Source organism: Filicampus tigris, chromosome 1 (assembly GCF_054856515.1).
Source record: "Filicampus tigris isolate MCC_2025a chromosome 1, RoL_Ftig_1.0, whole genome shotgun sequence".
Taxonomy (NCBI): domain Eukaryota; kingdom Metazoa; phylum Chordata; class Actinopteri; order Syngnathiformes; family Syngnathidae; genus Filicampus; species Filicampus tigris.
In genome coordinates, this window is record NC_141217.1 from 7382964 (window position 1) to 7404927 (window position 21964).

General features: G+C 42.0%; 1 protein-coding gene across 2 annotated transcripts; it reads right to left on the minus strand.

The window, feature by feature from the left end:
- Positions 1–1588: 1588 nt before the first annotated feature.
- LOC147152632 (hyaluronidase-1) lies at positions 1589–21372 on the minus strand. 2 transcript variants are annotated; one of them, XM_086049744.1, is made up of 7 exons: positions 21039–21372; positions 9048–9686; positions 6472–6720; positions 4425–4571; positions 3414–3500; positions 2956–3150; positions 1589–2260 (listed from the first exon to the last, which is right to left on the minus strand). In XM_086049744.1, exons 2-7 carry the CDS (start codon positions 9627–9629, stop codon positions 1919–1921), a joined length of 1602 nt encoding a protein of 533 aa, XP_085905870.1. In that variant the 5' UTR covers positions 9630–9686; positions 21039–21372; the 3' UTR covers positions 1589–1918. The 2 variants fall into 2 exon arrangements, with proteins under 2 accessions (XP_085905870.1, XP_085905878.1); XM_086049752.1 differs by having other exon boundaries at positions 1590–2257.
- Positions 21373–21964: the final 592 nt, after the last annotated feature.

Below are 21964 nucleotides of genomic sequence, written 5' to 3' on the forward strand. Positions count from 1 at the left end.
ACACTTTCACACATTATTTGGTAATGTTTAAGTCGTGCCGGCCGGGAGCGCGCTGCGTTCACGACATGTAAACACAGCGTTCAACAACGATCAGTTGCTTTTTTGAAACCATTTTTTTTACCACCTTGTTTTAGGTACCTGAGTTCAGTGCCATCCATCCATCCATCCATTATCTATACATCTTATACTCACAAGGGTCGCGGGGAGTGCTGGAGCCTATCCCAGCTGTCTTCGGGCAGTAGGTGGGGGACACCCTGAATTGGTTGCCAGCCAATCTCAGGGCACACAGAGACAAACAAACATCCACAATCACACATCAATTACCATGCATGTTTTTGGAATGTGGGAGGAAACCGGAGTACCCGGAGAAAACCCACGCAGGCACGGGGAGAACATGCAAACTCCACACAGGGAGGCCGGAGCCGGGATCGAACCCACGACCTCTGAACTGTGAGGCGGACGTGCTAACCAGTCGACCACCGTGCCGCCCTGTTTGCTTGTCATTTTATTTGATTTTTTAGTCTGTTTTTGCTATTGTAGCTACTTGCAGTGTTGAAATACCAAAAATAATCCAGATGATGTTTATGTTTGTTGCTTAAATTACTTAGAGGCTTAAATCAGCGCTGCCCAGATCCGGTCCTTGAGACCCCAGATCCAGTTTGTTTCAGATTTCTCCCTCTTCAAACACACCCACGAGACATCTAAAACAGGCTAGATAGGGGCTCTCAAGGACCAGACTTGGGCATCACTGGCTTTAGAGGGGAAGTTAACCCCAAAACATTCCCTGCAATATGTTCTGTGCATCATCACTAGTCTAAACATGGCATCTCAGAGGGAAGCCATTTTGTCACTTTCTGTCGACTAAAAATGACATCACAGTTGCTCGGATAACGACCAATCACAGCTCACCTGTTTTTTGAAGCTGAGCCATGATTGGTTATTAGCAGAGCTCTGAGCAACTGTGATGTCATTTTTCAGCCGACAGCAAGTGGCAAACTGGCCGCCCCCTGAGCTGTATAAGAACGGGAGGATTTTACTGCTTAACTCAAATTCCACAAACACAAATATTAATCGGAATGCTGTGGTTTGACTAGTGGGGATGCATAGAACGTATTCTTGTACAGAAAATGTTGGGGTTCACTTCCTCTTTAATGATATTATCTAGTCTCCCGCTTAGTGCTTTCTCACGTGTGTATTTTGTATTTGTAGTTCATTTTTTCCCCAATTGATTATGTTATCATCCTTGCGATTAGCTGGCAAACAATTCAAGGTGTATTGCCTATTCGCCTATTGCCCAAAGACAGATGGGATAGGTTTCAGCACATCCGTGACCCTTGTGAGGGTAAGTGGTTTGAATGATGGATGGATGGATATTGTTATCCTCCCTCAAGAAGAATGTCAACAATTAATAATCGATAAGATTATTTACAGAAATAGAGCTCCTAAATCAAATGTTGCTTAAGGCCAAATTGAGATATTTGTTTGTACATAAAAAACAAACAAAAAAAAACACAATAACAGGCACCATTCATGAAAATTATCCAAATTGGAGTTGTTACTTAGTAAAGATGCACCCATGTAGGTTGCTATGTGATTGAATGAGTCAACCTTTATTTCCAAACACTGTGGGAAACATGAATTAAAAACAGCATAAGTACAAAGCACTTTTATTTATTTGGTTGGGTTTGAAATTTGTTTCATTGGCAGTGATATGAAAATGTCCTTTTTTTTAATTTTTTTTTTTTTAAAGGTTGCTCATACATCATCATTCCACCAGTAAAACTTAAAAAGTGACAAGTGTTACAGTACCACTGTGTCCATTGGCACATCCTGAGAAAGGTTTACGCAGACGGGCGTGATATGTCCGCAGTCTTGCTTAAAGGCACATCACTTTAGTCCTGGGGTCCTGAAGGTTGCTTCAGTTCACACACAGACAAGCAGTCACCAGCAACAACAAAACAGTGCAACGGTTCGAAGCCATCGGGGCCGAAGTACTCCCACTCGGCTCCATCGTGGAGGCACCTTTTGTTATGGGATCTGTCGTAAAAGTCGGCAAAGACCCTCCTAGCTCTCTGGAAATTTGCTCAGGCGTCCCACCGACAGAGGCTCCGTCTTTGAGGGACGGCTGATCTGAGTTGTCCCCGTCTGAAGTCTTGTACCACTGACACTGGAAGTCTTTCTTCCACATCTCAACTGGGTCCGGTTCAGGTGACTTTGCATCTGGATCGGGCTCTTCCGTGGCTTTGGCTGCCTCCGCCTGCTGGGAGGAAATGTTTAGTGGTGGGACTTGAATTGTACATCTTTCCCGTTAACTCACTGGGGACAGGGACCGAGCAAATAGTGAAAAAACATATTAATAGTCCAAACCCTAAATATACCACAAAGTATGATCGCGAAACACTTTAATATGATTTCAAGCTCATCTTTCAGATACCGTTAAAAATAAAGATGAAAAAAAATGGGGCAAAAGCTCTCCAACAACCCAGACTATACTTAGCTCCTCCCCATCATGCAAAGCTCTTATTCTCTCAATCAAGATGTAACACTTCAACAATACACCTTGACACTATTTAATACTTTGCTACTAGCCGGCATTTTTTGACATCTTTGGGTGTTAACAGAAAGTGCACAAAATATGCAAATAGGTTGGATTTTCATGAAAGAAAATAGGTTATAGCCGAAGATAGGTTCCACAGAAAAAAAAAAAAATGAATAGGCATGGGTGCACTATAACAACATGTCAAGTCGTGCGATCCGACGCAAAGTTAGCTAGCATGACTTTGATTTACTTCTTCCTTATTTGATGTTGCACACTCTAAACAGGTACATCCATTTCCATTAATGGCTTATAGTCGAATGAGGCATCAATAATCATCATCATCATCATCATACATCAAATGCTTTCTACGCTATGTGTAGCACATTTAAAAAAACACTGTAACAATCATCACTCACCGTTTCTGGCACCTTCTCCATCACGTCAGGGGGCGGTGGAAGGTGGAGGTAGGCGGAGCTATCTGGATTCTGACGGACACATCTGCCTTTTCCCTCACAAAGGGAGGCTGAGCAGAGCCCGGTTGCCGTGGTTACGTTAATGGAGTAAGGTCCCAAGACCTTGCGGACAAACTCTGCCAGGTCCTGACATTCTCTCTGGATATGGACAGACAAAAACATTGAAATGCATGTGTATGTGCACTTTTTTCACGTTGTATTATTTTATTGCAGATAAAGTTTTAATTCAGAAACAGACACTTAAAATTGCAAAGACCCCTCTTGACAATAGACACAGATTAGTACAGTTTTTTTTTCAGTCCATCACTAGCCACAGATGATGTCCAATTGAAAAATCGTGTACATGCTCCTTGTAAGCATTTTAGCGCTTCTTCAAAATGTCATCATGGCATTTGTCTCACCTCTGTCCTGGTCTCACTTCTCTGCCAGATGACCACTCCGGCTGTTCCCATGGCAGCGCTCTCGCCAATGCTGCTGACCAGGTCTGCCTGGAGGACGACAGCAAGTTGCGAAGACACTGAAAATGTCGCTCTTGGATTGCCGAGCAACGTTCTTTCCACGGAGACATTTTGTGCTCTTTCTGAAATGCCCTAAAATGCCACAAGATGGCTGCAAAGCCTTGTCAAATGCAAAAGTAGTGCTTTGGTGCCATCTTGTGGCCTTTTTTTTTTTTTTGCCAACAAACTAAATATGTTGAAGGGAGGGGAGGAGCTTCTTTCAGACAGGCCAAAGCACTGGCGCATAGAAAAGAAATGTCACAAGATGTCACAAAATGTGACATTTTTTGGCAATGCTAAACGTTTTGGAGGGTGGGGTTATACTATTCGCGGTATGGCTTGATCCCTATATATACCTCCTTCTATTTGACCTCGCTTAACGCATCCTTGCTTTAAAAACTACGCTTTTGACCTACTATCTTAAAGAGAAGTCAACTCAAACATATATTTTTTACAAGAATATGCAGGCCCTCTCATTGAAACAAGGCATTCTGATAAATATTGCGTTTGTGGAATAAGTGTTAATCCACCCTTTTTTAGCCATCTCTAGGGGCGGCCATTTTGTCACTTCTATCGACTAAAAATGACATGACAATTCCTCAGGGCTCAGGTAACAACCAATCACAGCTCACCTGTTTTCTGAAGCTGATCCATGATTGGTCTTTATCTGAGCCCTGAGCAACTTTGATGTCATCTTCAGTCGACAGAAGCCACCCCCTAAACTAGCTAAAAAAGTGTGGATTTCTCATATTCCACAAACGTAATATTAATCAGAATGTCGTGTTTGGACTAGTGGGGCTGCATAGAACATATTCTGGAAAAATTACACATAAACATATTCTGTTTGTGTTGACTTCCCCTTTAACATTGAAGCACTTAACCTTTGCTTTCATCCAAATCACACGTATGCCCCACCTGAGACAGGAAAGTGTTGGTCGAGGCGTACACACTGTTGACTAGTGGAAACACGGGAAGATCAAACGACACTCCAGCCAGAGAGGAAACTCGCAGGGCCTCCTGGATTTGACTGGACAAATAAAGCTTCCCTCCAGATGTTCCACCCTGTTTGAAAAGCGGTCAGGTTGATACATTTTTATATGCAGACCAGCAGAAAAACCGAGAAACACCAGATGAACAGGAGTCTTGGGTACATTGGGCATTTTACGAACATTTCCCGGTATATTTATCGCCTTCCACCTGCAGCCCGGGTACCCTTCCCCCATCCGTTTATCCGCCTTTCTGTCCGGCCGCAACAAATGGTAATTGCCTATAGGTCGGTCCACCTATCATTTTAAATGGGCTTTTGTGTTTCTGTCTCCAAACTTTGACCAAATTCCCCCAGACTTAATAAAACCCTAATAATCAAATGCTGGGGAAATTATGTGATATGAGAGGGCTGTTATTATTACCGTATTTGTCTGACTATAAGTCACAATTTTTTTGTTTGTTTGGTCCTGCACTTAGTGCGACTCTAAAATTAGAGCTCGAACTGGCACCCCAAATCCCCGCTCCCTAATTGTTTTGTCTTTCTGTGCATTACCGCTACCTTCTTTCCACCGGCAGTAATGCATCAAAGGATTACCAATCGCCACAACAATAGCAGAAGAAATGGAAGAAGAATAAGAAGTCGTCATGCATTACTGCCAGTAGCCACATTTTTTATAACATGCTGAAGAAAGTGACAGTAATGCTGATCTCCAGCACTCCTTATTGGGGGGCACCCTCAATAACCAAACAGTACATTTTACAACGCTTTGAATTTCCGAACGGTCATAGTGAAGCAGTGAGCGCTCGAAGCCTATTTCCGAACGCGATTAGGGAACGGGGATTTTGGGGGCAAGTCCGAGCTCTACTGTTCTTAGTCTCTGTTTTTCTAACATAAAGTGCTCACCAAAAATGCGAATTATACTCCGGAGCAACTTATGTGTTTTTTTTTCTTCTTCGTGATTTATTTTGTGGCTGGTGCTACATACTCCGGAGCAACTTATAGTCTGAAAAATGCAGTGGGTTTCATACACAGAACATATTAGATACAGATGAGGAAGTGTAATTGCCTCACAATCTACGGTCACATGGCTAGTCCGCAAACAAACAAACGATGTCATGCCTAGCCATATGTTAAAAATACTATAGCAGAGCTGGGCCTCGCCTAACCGTCACAAAGTTCAGGTCTGCATATTTAGCCGACCCACGTGGTCCCAGGCCGTCCCTCGTCAACAACCAATTGACCTTGAGAACATAATTATCACGTCACACGCAGATGCTGCACAAGCAGACACGCCGCCAAATGTAGACAATACATCAAATAAAAACAACAGACACACACACAAAAAAACCCAAAATGGGGCAAATGTCATTGCGTCCATGGGTATAAGGTATAGAAAGGTATACAACACTTTTTCATTGTTTATTTTCTCTTTATTTGGCTGCGTGTCAGGAGTGCGGCACCTGCATGTGACGTGGTACCGGTAAAGTCCGTTCTTGACACTGTTCGGCTGACTCGGACCGGCTGGGACCATGTGGGTCAGCTAAATATGTAGACGGGAACTTCGTGTTGGTTAGGCGATGCCCAGCTCTGAACGCTAGCACCCTTCCCATGTCTTTTTTGCATAGAACACAAACTATTGATGAAGCTTTTTCCTAAGCAGAAACAATTTCAGCTGTTTATGCTGAAACATAAGCAGTTTGTTTTGCATTTTGCTGCTTTGTTGTACCGAACGTGGACTGAACTGTGACCTTAAAATCAATTTACAGACTGAACTGTCATCTTTGGCATACTGGTGCAACCTAGCGACGATACATATTTATACGGTTTCCCCATCATAACCAGCCCCCGGAGGTGAACTACGATGATGAAAGCAAGGCTCTCGCCTATGTCGTGAATAACAACAGCCTGCAAGAAGGAAAATCAAATCAAAACGAGGCCCCAAACAACACTTTTGACCCAAAAGGCTTCACCCACCTGAAGTTTCTCCAAGGTGAGAAGAGGGTAAAGGGCGGAGCATCGCTTCCACAGCCACAGAAGCTCGTCATTGAGGGCTTTTTCAGCAGGGGGGCACTGGCCGCTGTAATTGGCTAATGCGGTTTGAGCAGCATCGCCGTTGTAGCAGCTCGGGTAAGGGGAGACGCCCCATAATGCTTTGGGTCGCAGCCGTCTGACCTCCCTCAGGGTTTCCATCATTACTGACTGGGCTGCTGCCTCGAAGTCCACCTGGCACAAGAGCATAGAAATGGGTCCAATTTGGCCTTGACAGTACAGTACAGAAAAGTACAGTGACAGTCAAGAAAAAAGACTTGATTCTATTTTTAGCAGAGGTTTAGTGAGTACATTTTATCGAACATCTGGCACACTATGGTTCTAAAACAACCGACAAAAACCTCTGGAAGGCCATTTATAAAAAGACCCAAAACATGGAATCCACAAATGCTCATCGCATATACTGTAGTACGGTCATCAATTTATTCAGTTCTTGCATCATATTTTTTCATTAATTTAATAGTCCTCCAACTGAAATGGATAAAGCTTCCCCGTCCCCGATTTACAACTTTCCCACGTTAAAATGAATTTTTGTGTCGCCCTGAGCACACTGGAACATATTGTTCCAAAGGAGGCCATAAATAATGACTTGTCTGACAGCAGTACATGTTTCTATTGTGCGATCAGAGTTACATCTGGACTCAGAGGGAGGTCCATAACAATCTTTCCCTCAGTCTCTTTTATGTTTCATTCGACTAACCCTGCTGAAAAAAAACATTGTATTGGTTGTGATTTTGATGCATTTAAGTGTTTTCGTTTCCATCCTTGCAATGATAGAGTCTCCAAATACAATTAAAAATAAAATCTCATACATTTGTATGAAAGCCAAACATCCTCATCTGTGTGCTTAACAACAACTCGCTGCAAAATTTTGCCTTGCATCAAATCTTTTATTGGAGACACTTTTGTTTTCGCTCCAATTTTTTACGAGATGAACTCAATCAAGGTCTAAAACATTTTCCCACGTACACAATGTCACCATTTCTCTGAAATATTGTTCACAAACCAGTCTAAATGTGAGATAGTGAGCACTTCTCCTTGGCCGAGATAATCCATCCCACCTCACAGGTGTGTCATATCAAGATGCTGATTAGACATCATGATTAGTGCACAGGTGCTCCTGAGACTGCCCACAATAAAAGGCCACACTTGAAAGGTGCAAACAAGACAAGGGAATGGTACTAGTATTCAGAGCTGGGCATTGCCTAACCATCGCGAAGTTCCCGTCTGCATATTCAGCCGATGGTCCGAGTCAGACAAACGGCGTCGAGAACGGACTTTAGCGGTGTTCTGAAATGCCTTCCTACCCGTGGAGAGGGCTGGGGTTAATGAAATAACCCAACTGTTTTTAGAGGTCACCGGAAGTTGCGTCATGTGGCCTTTGGAAGACGCAGCCTATAAATTTGGACACAGCCACAGGCAAGAACGTTTCACACCGCATTTGTAACCCTTCAATAAATATAACATTCATGTTTTTAGGATGTGGGGAGGAAGCTGCACTAGACTGAAAAAGATGTGTTGAATTTATGCAATTGTATTTCATAAAGTGGTTGCACGAAATAAAAACATCTGGATCCGGATACATTTCTAGGGAAACCATAAGTCTACTTAAAAAAATCCAGCTGATGTTACCTTGTGCAGACACTTGATGAGATAAAATTGAATAAATTCAACATTTTTTTCCCCCATGTACCCGGAGTAAATCAATGCAAAGACAGGGAGACCTGTAAATATCTCAGACAAATGTCAGAGCCCTCGAACCCCCAACCTTATAACTGTGAGGCTGAACTAACCACTCAAACTCTACCACCTTTTTATATGCTTAGATGCTTTGAAATTTTTGAGCAGCACTGAACTATGAAATCCATATCGCAGAGGAGCCTTCACCGTATCTAATTTTTCACATTTCTCTCGCACTGCTGCTGAGTGTTCTTCTATCGCCTCTCTTTGATTGTCTCACAGCCACAGATAAACGCAGGTAGCTTGTATAGTGTTATGTGTGGAATACTTGTCAACAGGAATTCAAACCACGAATCCACTTTAGAAGTTGGCAACTTGGCAAACAAGGGATGGAAAGCGAGACCGTCCTAGCTTTATTCAAGACCTAAGAGTTGTAATGCATCAAACTTTAGAAGCAGTATTATGCACTGCGCTTTTACTTAAAGGTGTGTGGACTGTGTTGTACAGTACCTGTGTTTGAATTGTGGGCGGTTGCTTTTCAAATACTTTTGTTGAGTTTTTTTCTACACAGTACTTACCGTGACCTTTTCTTTTCATCTGGCACACATGCATTACACAAAAGGAATATTAAAAAAATAAATAAATAATACTAAAACTACTAATAAACTAAAATAAAGTATTTTCCCCAAAAACGAAAACAAATTCAAACTAGCTCTGAAAACTGATTAAAACCAACTGAAATTAAAAAAAAAAAAAAAAAAACGAAATAGAAACAATGACAATTGCAACCCTGCTTGTCACCGTGCTGTCACACTTCTTACCCGTGACCACTTCTCCACCTCCTCCGGTGTCCAGTTGGGGAAGAAGGCTTTCAGCAAGTTCCTCGATGCCTCCTGATACACGGCCTTCTTCTCTCGATTTCTCAACCACTGCGGTAGCCACTCAGCCCAGCGCAGCACCCCCAGCCCGAGGTACCTGGGCATGGGCAAAGCTGCATCTAAGTCCATCTGAGTTTTCTCAAGATGGCTGTCCAGCCGCGTGTGCTGCGGTAGACCCCCATTGACCCTCGTGTCTTTGTCTAGAAAATACGGGTAGCTTCCCAGCGTGTCCTCGTAGAAGACGGCCACACGGCCCTCGCGTTCCATCCCAAAAGAGCCCGGATCTGGCCTCATGGTGCAGGAGGAATCTGGGATGCCCCAGAAAATGATAAAAGGCTGTCCGGAGAGGAGAGGCGGACGAGCTGCCTGTGGCGGACCAGCTGTACTAAGGCCAGCAAGCAGGAACACAAGGAGGGTCTGACCTCGAAGGTCAACTGCAGAACAAGAAACGACTGATAGCTTAGTCCTTTGTTTAAATAGTGGCCATTTTGGCTTTAGATTGAGCGCTGGGCTGTTCCATGCCATTGGAGCTGCTCACTGTCAGGCTCTCACTCCTTCAGGCTCCAGCAGCCAATCATGTTTCTGAAAAACAGTCATCAGAAAAAAAAAGGTTTTGAAAATAAGAACTTTGTGCACTCCTCAAATTTCTTTCCTTTGGATACCTTAATAGCAATGTACACACACGAGCAAATTGCAAAAAAAAAAAAAAAAAAAGACCGAAATCCCTATTTTTTTTTTCCCCCTTGAATCCCTGAATCAACTCCAGCCTTTCATGATTCTGGTCTGTTGCAGGCAGCGGCGGAATTGGAGGGCATGCCTTCTAATGCCGCACCTGTTGTGCATGTGAAATCAGGAACTTTAAAAGGCCTGCTCCCACGATAGCTCATTGTCGGATTATTCATCCTTGCTTGCCACCGTTGCTCCAAGAGATAGATTTTCTAGACACCAGACATCTTGTTTGTATTTTTTTCTGATTGCGAGTTTTTGCCGTGTATTGAGTGTTTTTCTTTGATTATTCTGAGGTGTTTTGTTTATTGTAATTGGAGTTTCTTTGTCCTTCGTGATGTTGCGTTGGTCAGTCCCCTTGCCCTTTGCAAGCATTTTTTGTTGTTCGTTTTCTCCTAGCAGGTTATGCCAGCGACCTTGGTTGTACTTTAACCGGAGTTAATTTCATTTTCTGTGAACACGTTTTCTTAAATATACTTTTCTTTTCTCCTTGTCTAAGTTTATGGGATCCACCCCCTTCCATTTTCTACTGGACACCGTGACACAGCCCTGACCAAGTGATCATATATTCAGGAGTTTAACCCGTTCAATTCCAGGTTGTCTGTTTTTTTGTTTTTGTTTTTTTTAAATACAACAATACAAAAATGGAAGCTTAGTCAGCCTACAAAGGGAAAATGGTCGAATCTGAAAGCACTAAAAATGTCAAATATAACAAATGTCTTTTAATTGAAATGTGGATATTATGGAATGCTTTATATTGTAATGGCACAGAGAATAAAAACGGTGGTTTTGGCAGTCGGTGAGGCACATTTGGCCACAAAGGCGTCCACAGGGATTACAGTATTTGGAACTAGAAAAAAATACTAATGCAATCTCATCTATTTAGTTACTAATCTTTGACATATCCAAGACTCTAATCACCACCAAAGCCCAGTTATGCAAATATTTATTACACAGAAAATATATTGATGTATGACAATTTAACGGCCATGTTTTGTGCGTTTGTGTACATTTTTGAGTTTAAAACAAACTATATATATAAAATCACAAAATAGAGAATTCCTGAAAAATGTCGTACCACAAGCCAAAATGATTGCCAAACCCCCAATAAAGAAAGAAAAATATACAAAAGGCCCAGAAAGGGAATCCGAGTTAGTTTGGTTTTCTGATGGTTTTCATTGTACAAATGCAAAATGAAATTTGGAGTGATGGAACTTGGAAGGGGCAAACGTATAACACATATAACAACAGATACACACACACATATACACTGCGTGGTGATCGGTGAAATAAAAACAATATGGGGCACATGTCATTCTGTCTGTGGGAGCACAAGGTACACAACACTGTTTTATTTTTTCCTTCCTCGGCCATGTGTCAGGAGTGCGGCACCTGCGTGTGACGTGGTGCAGGTTAAGTCCACTCTCGACACCATTTTAACTCAGACCGACTGGGACCACGTGAGTCGTTTAAATATGCAAACCAGAACTCGTGGCGGTCAGGCGATGCCGGGCTCTGATTAAAAGAACTCAAGCAAATCCCAAAAGGGAGAAATTGAAACAAATTGGAAAATGAGAAATTTTATTTTTGTGAATTTTTTGGGTGAAGTTAGTTTGGTAAGAATGTCAGTAGCCATCATGTATGCACCACAAAGTAGTCCGGTAACAGATAGATGCCAACTCTTACCCATTTTTTTTTTTCTCTAGTTAAAAGTTTGCCTTCGAAGCAGCGCAGTTTGTAAGGCGTTTTTAGCATTGCTAATAAAAACTTTTGCCCCAAATCACCAGTAATCCATCGAGGAATATTCCTAATGTCGTGTTTTGGTCTGTCGCATGCAATCTGTGACATCAAGTGTACAAGAAGAATAAGCAGAACTTCGTTACATTTGGATGGACTCTGATTGGTTGTAAGGTGTGGATTATTAGCAGTTGATTTTCCCCGGTGAAATCCATTATGCTCATGACAATATCCCTTAAAATCACACCAGCACAAATGACTTTGGACACACAACCTGCTTTTTCCAATAATGGAGCATGATTTGGGATTTAGGGTCTTTTTGTGCTTCCTTGGCATTCTAATGTGGGTGAATATGTAGTAGTTAATCTTGCTGTTTCACGAGGTCTGGTTAAGAACAGGGACCGACTGGATATGATTTATTGATGCCAAAGAGGTTGATGAATATTCAATTTTTGTTGAATTTATTTTCTTGTTCTTCCATTCCTTACCATCACACTACTATCCTGTATTTCATTTGCCTTTTTTAAATTTACCATAGTCATACCATAAATAATGATGAGCACTGAAACATCCATCCATTATCCAAACCGCTGATCGTCATTTTCAAATTTGTGTGCCTTTTTTTAGTCTTAATCTTACTCGCATCATAAGAATCTTTATAAGAAAACACATTTTAAAGCAAGCGTTTCATTATTATTATGCTTGCTGAGACTAGAAGAAAGCTCTCAGTTCAGTCAGCTAAATTGTGCAAAAAAATGTCATATCGCGTATGAAGGTACAGTAAGCTCAGCACGAGAAAGAAAAAGATTATGCCCGCCCACTCCTCCATTATGAGCTGCAGCATTCTTACAAAGTCATTCTCAGTATGTTTGGAGAAAATATACTCAATCTATTTTCCGACACTGTCCCAAAGTGTTTGCTTACTCAACTGCCCCTACGAGGGCTAAGTCATTTGTTAGCTTTACTGGTTTACTCGCCGGCCAATCACAAGGCACATATAAACAAATAAACAACAAACAGAGATGGGCATTTTACTCTTTTTTGCCTGTCCGTCTTCCGTCCTCATTCATAAAAAATAATCACCTTCCTACCCTGTCTGTCCTCATCCTTTTAGAGGGCATCTGTCCTTATATTCCGTCAGTCCGTGCCCTTCAGCCCACCCACCCCCACCCGCAAACAAAAAAGCATCCATGCATGCCGCAGTGAGGAAGATGCTAACGGCAGAGATTTCAGAATTCATCAACATTATTTAAAGCTCTTTAGCTGTCAAATTTCCTATTCGCATCAACTAAACAGCTGGGAGTATCATGCGTGGACTCAATTGTTTACAACTGTAAGTCTCAACCAAGATAGCATTTTGCTGCCACCACAACCACCGTCGGTCACCAGACCGACTGCCGATGTGCCAACTTTTTTTTGACACAGGAAGAGTGCTCCACTACGGAGACCGCCAGGGGATATCACAAGGATTTTTAAGATTGTGTTATAACGCAAGAAGTTTTCAGTTTTTATTGCGTTATTGCGTAAATTATAAAGCATTTTTGCAAAATAACGCAATGTTATTTTAGGAGGAGAACAAAAGACTTCCACTTCCAGGTGGCTTTAAGTGCATGGTAGCAAGAATGACGCCTTAGAGAGATTTTTACGCTAAAGAGATGTCCCTGACAAGGACATAGTTCGCATGCAAAGGGGTAAGATACTACATGTTAACAGTTAACAAAACAAAATTGCTATCCACCTTTTTCCTTATTACATGAGTTGAACCACTAGAGGGCAGACTATGCCTCTGATATTAAGTCCGGCCTGTGGGCCAAATGCGGCCTGTGTTCAAATTTCCACCGGCCTGCAGCCTCTGGCATAAAATTAATAATGTGTGGCCTGTCAGTACTGTTGACCACAACAGAAAATACACATGTAAAAAAGGTTATTTTATATTTCACCAGAAGATGGCAGCAGACCTGTCATCTCTGGTATTTCAGAAATGCGCTCCGAGCACGCTCTGCCTCTTCGAACACACCAATCTGTCATGTTAGGCGTCAGAATGAAGCCCTTGCTGAGTTGCTGCTTGACCTTTATGCAGCACTTTCCAGCGCTTTTCTAAAATACTGTTGGAAAAAAAAATGTTGGCAGAGAGGAAGTGAAAGAAGTGGAAATTGGCATATTTTTAGACTGAAATACAAAACAATTGTGTCTGTCTTGTTAGCTAAGAAACTGGCAGTTTTTAAAAAAAATTAAATGTGAAGAGTCATTACCAGACAAAACATGCCAAGCACGACAAGGTGACTGGTAACGAATAGAAGCTGCATGCTCGGCCCCCACACGTTTTCCATCACCACCAAATCTGACGCTCTATGTAAAAAGGTTTGGACACTCCTGGTCTACAGTGTTGTGCAGGCAGGCGGCTCCGTGGTATCACCAACAGAGAAAAGAGAACAGTGCTCTTTCTTTTGAAGTGAAATCAACACAACACGTCAGTTGGCGCTTGACCGGGTTAGGAACGATTACAGGGACACGACGGACAAAAACTAAATTCTATCCTTGCTTAGTCTGTCATTAAAAAAAATAAAATAAAAATTCTTGTCCTCCGTCTCCAAAATGGGCATCCTGCAGGGATGGATGGACAGTTCAGTCACGTATTTTGTCCATATTTAAAACTATATATATATATATATATATATATATATATATATATATATATATTTTTTTTTTTTTTTTTTTTTTGTCATACATCTAGTTAGGAAGTGCCTGGTCCTATGTGCCCCCACCCCTTAGCACTGATAAAAAATAATGGCCTCCTCCTGTATTTAAGTTGCCCATCCCTAATTTGAAGTGTATTTAAGGTACTTGATCATGTTAACCACAGTGACTAACAGAACAGCTGAATAATCTCCCAGATCACATCCTTGCTAATGCCAAGAGGGTTAAAAGGCCATAGAATGCATAGTATACTCTAAGTAAAGGCGTTTTAATCCTTGGTCATAGGTGCCAGACAGAGGAGACCGGACGGTGCATTTATTATAATAATTTGGTACTTTGGGATAGCTGGGCTCACAACAACAACAACAACAACAACAACAACAAAGATTAAATTAATTACACTACTTTTTGTACACGTCTCACACAGTGGAATATGGACAGGGGGTGTTGGCATCAACACAATATTGTGTTCACACACACTGACATTAAGTAAATAACTTAATGTTAATAACTAAAACATTATGTTAGAAATTGTGCAACTGGAAACATTAATTTTCGAATGGATGGTGATCTTTAACCATCCGTTTAAGTCTACAAAAGCTGCTGTCTAACAGAATCTGTGCAGTCCCTCACGCTATTTCAGGGGTGAAAGGCCAGCATGATAGCTGCTTAATCTGTTGAGACAAAGCTGCTGGTCAGTGTTTATGAGTCTGTCTGGACTGAAGCTCATCCTGAGCCCACCTGCTGAACTTAAATGAATGCAGACACTCATCTACATGCAACTGCAAACCGTAACAGCACCTAGTTTTCTTTTTATTCTTTTGAATGATACCTTGGAAACTGCTGTAAAGAAACTTGAAACATTTTGAGTAGTTATGTTACATTGTCAATGGTACTACCTCATAGACGCACACAGTATGATCCAATCAGGAAATGAGATCAGTGCGATAATTGTCACCTTGTCATCCAATTGCCTAAAAGTGCCCATGCAGGTGTGATACAGCAGGTGTGACTTTTATGGACTGAACTAGCTACTTGTAATGTTCATCCATCCATTTTATATATCTCTTATTCTCATTAGGGTTTCAGGTGAGCTCAGGCCTCTTCCATTTGAGTTCAGGCGAGAGCCGGGGTACACCCTGGACTGGTTGGCAGGCAATCACAGGACACATACACTGTAGAGAAACAACCATCCATAAAGGAGAGTGGGGTAAGTAGTGCCAATTTTTACTTAAATGAGAAGTCAACAGAAACATTTTTTTTTCAAGAATATGTTCTATGCAAGCCCACTAGTTGAAACAGGGCATTCTGATAAATATCACCTTTGTGGAATAACGTAAGTGTTAATCCACTCATTTTAGCCATCTGTGGGGGCGGCCATTTTGTCTTCTGTCGACTGAAAATGACATCACAACTGCTCACAAGGCAAAATGGCCGCCCCCACAGATGGCTAAAAACGAGTGCATTTTGCTGCTTAACTTATATTCCACAAATGCAAAATTAATCAGAATGCCCTGTTTCAACTAGTGGGCCTGCTGGGAACATATTCTTGAAAAAAATATGTTTGGGTTGACTTCCGCTTTAAAGTGCCTTTTACGCAAAGGGATCACAGGAATGCCTCCAACTAAAATATATATATATATAGTTTAGGTTGTTGTGCATCCCTGGGAGTAATCACATTGGATCTTAAATAAATTGTTTGAGAAATACAGCTTTAAAAAAAAAGTGGTTTTGTGGCACTACTTGCCCCTTGGCACAAATTACCCCACTCTCCCCTACTCCTTTTCAAACCTATGGAAATTTTTTTTTTCAATGAACCAAACATGCATGTGTAGCCGAGCGGAGCGTGTGTCCGTCATTGACGGACACACGTTTTGCTGATGAGAGATGCAGAATTTAAAAAAAAAAAAAAAAAGATGGACTAAGCACAGACGGGAGTGGATTTTTGTCCATCTGTGTAATCATCACTAACCTGATCAAGTCTGAACGGACCTCCCAGTCCAGAAAAAAAGGGGCGGACTAGGCAAGGGCGGAGGTGCATTTTAGTCCAGCCCACTAATCGGCCCTCATGCGTATGACGCGGTCACGAGGTGGCTAAAGTTCATCTCAACCTTCTCTGCAAAAGGCTTGTTAATTAATAATTTTTATGAATAAAGTCGGAGGGACGAGGCCGGGGCGGTTCAGAGGTCGTGGGTTCGATCCCGGCTCCGGCCATCCTGTGTGGAGTTTGCATGTTCTCCCCGTGCCTGCGTGGGTTTTCTCCGGGAACTCCGGTTTCCTCCCACTCCGGTTTCCTCCCACATTCCAAAAAGGTAAGTTGATTGGACACTCTAAATTGCCCCTAGGTGTGATTGTGAGTGCGGATGTTTGTCTCTGTGTGCCCTGCGATTGGCTGGCAACCAATTCAGGGTGTCCCCCGCCTACTGCCCCAAGACAGCTGGGATAGGCTCCAGGACTCCCCGCGACCCTTGTGAGGATAAGCGGTATAGATAATGGATGGATGGACGAGGCCGGAAGGGTACCTAGGTCGTGGACAGTTGCCCAGCTCTGGTGATAAATACGCTCTCAATGCCGATTGGCTGTGCCGGACGCACCACCATTGAAGAAGAAGAAAAATAAGATGTGAAGTCCGAAAATAGTAGTGACGAACTGTTATTTAGCAATGATGAAAGCGCCGTTAAAATAATGATGATGGAGTGACAGACTGACATTGATAGTTTTGGTCAGCTTGAAATAATGACGTAGTGAAGATGATGGATGTGTGGCCCGGCCGCTGGCGAATGACGAAGGACGGATTGGCAAAATTTACTGACTCGTCCACCTCTTAATGTCACAGTGTTAATGTAGCCTTACATTTAGTTGAAATGGACTAACGAAAGGTTCTAAAAAGGTTGTCCTTACTACTCTACCTCCTTTGGTCATCATTGGAAATACTTTGATGTACTGTAGAATGAACATGAAAGGTTGAATTTAATCCGTTCTGGGACGTCGGTCCGACTAGTCAGATTTGGGAACAGTTTTTACCTAATGGAAATAATGGGAATTGAATTATGGAAATGGAATATGGACCGGGGTCATTTGCCATTAACATTACAGGCAGGCAATTTTGTATAGTCGTTCATGTGTAAAAATAGGTTATTCAGTGTTGATATCCATCCATCCATTTTCTCTGCTACTCATCCTGTCCAGGGTCACTGAAAGCTAGAGCCTTTCGCAGCTGACTTTGGGCAAAAGGCAGACTACACTCTGGACTGGACATTATTAGTAAGTAACAGGGCACAAACATTATACTGTACAGACAGGTAGCCTTTCACACCAGCACCAAGTACAAATTGAACACACACAAGCAAAAGATGTTACAGCACTGGTGACTCACTGTTAGCAAAGCATGATACGGTGTCATACTCCAATGCCAACGGGTCTCAAACTGCTACCAGCACCAACTTGACGGTCCACTAAATAATTTGTAAAATTGCTAGTTGCTTTTTGGAGAAATAGTTGCGATAGTATCCGTTATTCTTTATCATAGGATCAATTTATTCCTTAAAGCAGCACCGGGCAAGAATTCAACCTTGATAAATTTTTTTCTCAACACTTTTGATGAAACAAACAAGTAGTTGAATGAGACTTTTGCCATGCCCTGGGGGTGGGGCGGTGTGGGGGGATCTGTATCATTTTTACTGGCACTAAGCAACTTTGAGGAAGATGGCAGTAGGGTTGGGCATCGTTTGAATTTGGACAATTACGGTTCCAGTTCTTTGATTCGATTCTGGTTCTTAAAGATTCTTGATTCCAATTCTTAACAAAAAAAAAAATCACATGAACTTCTCTGTTCTTCAATTTCATGAACTTTTGACTATTTGTGAACTTTACCATGGATTACTCAAAGGGACGTTTTTAACCAGTATATTTATTTTAATACATTTTTTGTATTATTATTTAGTAGTACGTATTTTTCACATGAGCTTTATTTTTGAGAGGTTCAAGACAATACAATAATGCAGCTGTTACTGAAAGCATGCTACTGAACACCAATTGATTGGCTGACCTTGTCTTGCTTTAGACATAAAATGTATATGACCCGGCCCGGCCTGGTCAGGATCGCCGACCCCGCGAAGGGCGACTGCTGCAACCGGCCGCCGCCACTGTGGATATCTGTGGAAAGGGCCGGCGCATGCCCAGAGTCGCCGCCGTGGCCCGTGCTTGCCGGCCGGTACAAAGCGAGTGGAGGGGCTGATCGAGAGGACCACAGCAGCTCAAGTGCCGGCGAGCTTACGTGCTATTTCGACGCATCTTCAGCGGCAGAAGCCCGGGGCTGCACGCCATGCGCGCTCACACTTTAGAAAAAAAAAAAATCTCTGTCATACTTCGTCCGTAGCACTTCTGCGCTGCTAACTAGGAATCGAAACTCAGCACCGACATTCTAAAATCTGAACGGTTCCGGGAGAACCGGAATGATGGATCCGGTTCCACTCGATTCCGGGTTCTCGGTGCCCATCCCTAGATGGGAGCAACCTGGCACACAAAAAATTACAAATGTCCTGACTTTCTTTATGGCATATGGCATACTCACTTTCTCCACTATAAGGACAGAAGTTGATTTTCGAACGTCCACGCACTATTACTGGTGTCATGGTAGAAGCCCCAAAACAAACAAAAAAAACAAACAAAACACAAAAAAAGTATATATATATATATATATAACGGTGTAACGGTTTTTGTATTTGTCCCGAACCGTCATCCGGGCTTCACGGTACGGTGCACGCAGTCACACGACGAATACATCTGATGAGGAAAAAAGCATGAAGAAAGCATGGAGTTAGAGGAACCGTCAGCACTATACAAATCAGCCGTTTGTATAGTGTATTGTGTATGTAAAGTATAATCTGCCAAGAACATTTCTGCTTCCGTACGGCGGCGATGGAATTGCAAGGCTGCGAGCGGTGGAGCGCACAAGAACCCTGTCGACGTTGTTCGACCTCTGTGCGGTATGTTGCAGGTAAAACTTCAAACATGCTAACACTTGTAAGATGGCATCACCCCGATATAGTTACCGGGCGTCGAAAAAAGAAAGCCGCTCAACACCAACAATTTATCCCGCTACTTTTAAGCAGTCTGGAGATGTGAAAGCAGACAGGGCCAAAGATATTGGTAATTACTGAAGCAATCGGCATATACGTAGCAAGATCTATGCGCCCATGTGCTTTAGTCAAGGTGCCGGGCTTCAAACGTTTATTAAACGTGCTGGAGCCCCGTTACAATGTTCCATACCGGGCGCATATTAGCATATACAATCGTGCAAGAGCCGTGGTGGAGCATGAGCTATTCTCTGCTGCGCCGTAACTCTTAAAATGAAGTTAAAAGTTACAAGTTGGCAAGTGCTACCTGACTTTATCTGCAACCTCATTCTATCCATACAAGAAAGGGGGGTGTCCTGGGTTTGATTATTATTATTACTGTTATTATTATTATTATTATTATTATTATTATTATTATTATTATTATTATTATTATCTATGGACAATTCTAATGCGCAAGTTTTTATTCTATTTTGTGCTTCTATAACAGTGAAGTTTTTTTTGCTTTATAGCAAATTAAATTGTAAATTGCTCTCTGTTAAAACTAAATACCCCCCCCCCAAAAAAATAGTCTTATGCATTTGAGACTTATTGCTGTACCAAACCCGCACCGAACCGTGACCCCCATACCGAGGTATGTACCGAACCATGACTTTTGTGAACCATTACACCCCTAATATATAGATAGATGAATTGTGGCAGTATATGAAGGGATCTAAAAATACTGCATCCATGTGAAAATGGCAGTAAAATTAAAGATTAAAGAAAAATTCCCCCCCATGCATGGATGAGGCCCACAGACAGGGTCGCCAGAGCGGCCACTTAGTGACCTACAGCCCTTGCCCCCGGTTAGGTTCCTTTCTGTTAAACAGGTTCGAAGTATTTAATTTGAAACCTTCTATAAAATAAATCTGAAGGCACATGTCTGTGCACAAGGGGGTCAAGTTTAATTGGAAGAATGTTTGAGAACCCTTGCTAATCTTGTTACTTAAATTACAAGAGCATATTGCTTGGGGGTATCGTGTCACACATACACCTCTAGCATACGTTCTCTATCTGTCATAATTGTGAAGTGCACCAAACACTTCCTTCGTATCGTATCTAGCCACTACCCTACGCTCTAAAGTTGGGTTAAAAATAACACAATTTTTGGTCAAAAATTGACCGATCCACTACTGAGGTCAATTTGAACCACCTCCTTGCGTTGTTTTGTACAAAACAGCAGTAGTGGATCTGTCCAATTTGGACCCCAAGTTGTGTTGTATTTAACCTAACTGTTTTTAAAGTGTAAGCATTTGACTCTAATGCCTCGACATTACAGACCCTTTAGCTTTGACATGTTCATTCTGATCATTCATCTCCATGGCTACCAATGGTTAAGCCCTAGCTCAATGTCATATCACCTCTAACAACATGGTGGTTTTAGCCATGACTGTTGGCTATCAATGTGCAATTTCTAATTAAGAAACACACATCTGTAATTAATCCTCAATGCTTGCTATCTTGCATTACATAAACTTGGAGGTGTTTCATGTCTTCGTTCTGTAACTTCAAAGTCATAGTTGTACTGAAACAAATTGTACAACCTTGGATCTCGTAAATTGTGTCATACATTGTATGGGTAAAATAATATTTTGTACCTTATCAATTACATTTGCTTACAGAGTGTAACCTTAAAACAGGTTGCAAAACTTACCAAAGTCAAGGATGGATTCTCCTCATAGTCTGGACATTGTTTCAGGGTGTCTTCGCCAGAATTTCAAACATTTTCCTCTCAAAAAAAAAAAAATCCAAGTACTCTGCTGGATTAGTGAAGACATGGAAAAAGACACAGAAGAAGCAGCCTAACACCCGGAAGAGAGAGGGGCAGGAAGGCAGGGGGATGAAGAGTCAGGAATAGGTAAGTGAGATGAAGATTGACAAAACAAAGAAAAAAGAAGGAATGAAGCTGGAGAAATTCACAGAAGGAGTGATAAAGTACATGGAAAGACGTGTGCCTATAGGAACGTGTGTGGGTGTGTGGGGGTGTGTTCGGCTAAGCTTCCTTCCTGCAAGATGCTAAACGAGTTTAGAAATCACTGCACTGGTTCACATGACCATCAACACCGGCCGTAATCCCATAATCCTCTGCTCCACTGCTGCTACCCTTGTCCAAACAAACACTTGACGTGTTGGATTATCTTACCTGGCTTCCTCTCTACCTGCATATACTCATTTTCTCTTGGACTTCCGCGCTTGTTCTTATATTTCTCCCTCTCGCTGTCCATTGTCTTATTTTATCACTGCCTGACAATTGTGTCTTCACAACTGTGTGGGAACAGTTTGGGGAATGACCTTTCTTTACCCCAGTGTACAAAACAAAGTTCATAAATATTAATATTTATTATCCGTTTTGGGGAGGAAACCATCTGAACTCAACACCATCACCCCCTCTCAATCAACCATGTCCATATTTTCTCTGGTACACTCTGGTAATGATTCAACTCCTCTGCTTAAATTATTATTACAGCCACACCAGAAAATGTTTTTAATATCTCATAAAATATAATAAATGTCACATTTTAACATGATACATTTCAGATTAAAGGTAAAAATGTTCAAACGTGAAATTTATCACGTCAA

What these genes read in the sequence shown, in the direction of transcription:
- LOC147152632 (XM_086049744.1), bottom strand. Translation starts at nt 9,629, where the DNA reads ATGGCATGGAACAGCCCAGCGCTCAATCTAAAGCCAAAATGGCCACTA. An exon ending in AGGTGGAGAAGTGGTCACGG is followed by an intron (nt 6,721 to 9,047) that starts GTAAGAAGTGTG and finishes CTCTTGTGCCAG; the next exon opens with GTGGACTTCGAGGCAGCAGC. An exon ending in TGGAGAAGGTGCCAGAAACG is followed by an intron (nt 2,261 to 2,955) that starts GTGAGTGATGAT and finishes ATTTCCTCCCAG; the next exon opens with CAGGCGGAGGCAGCCAAAGC.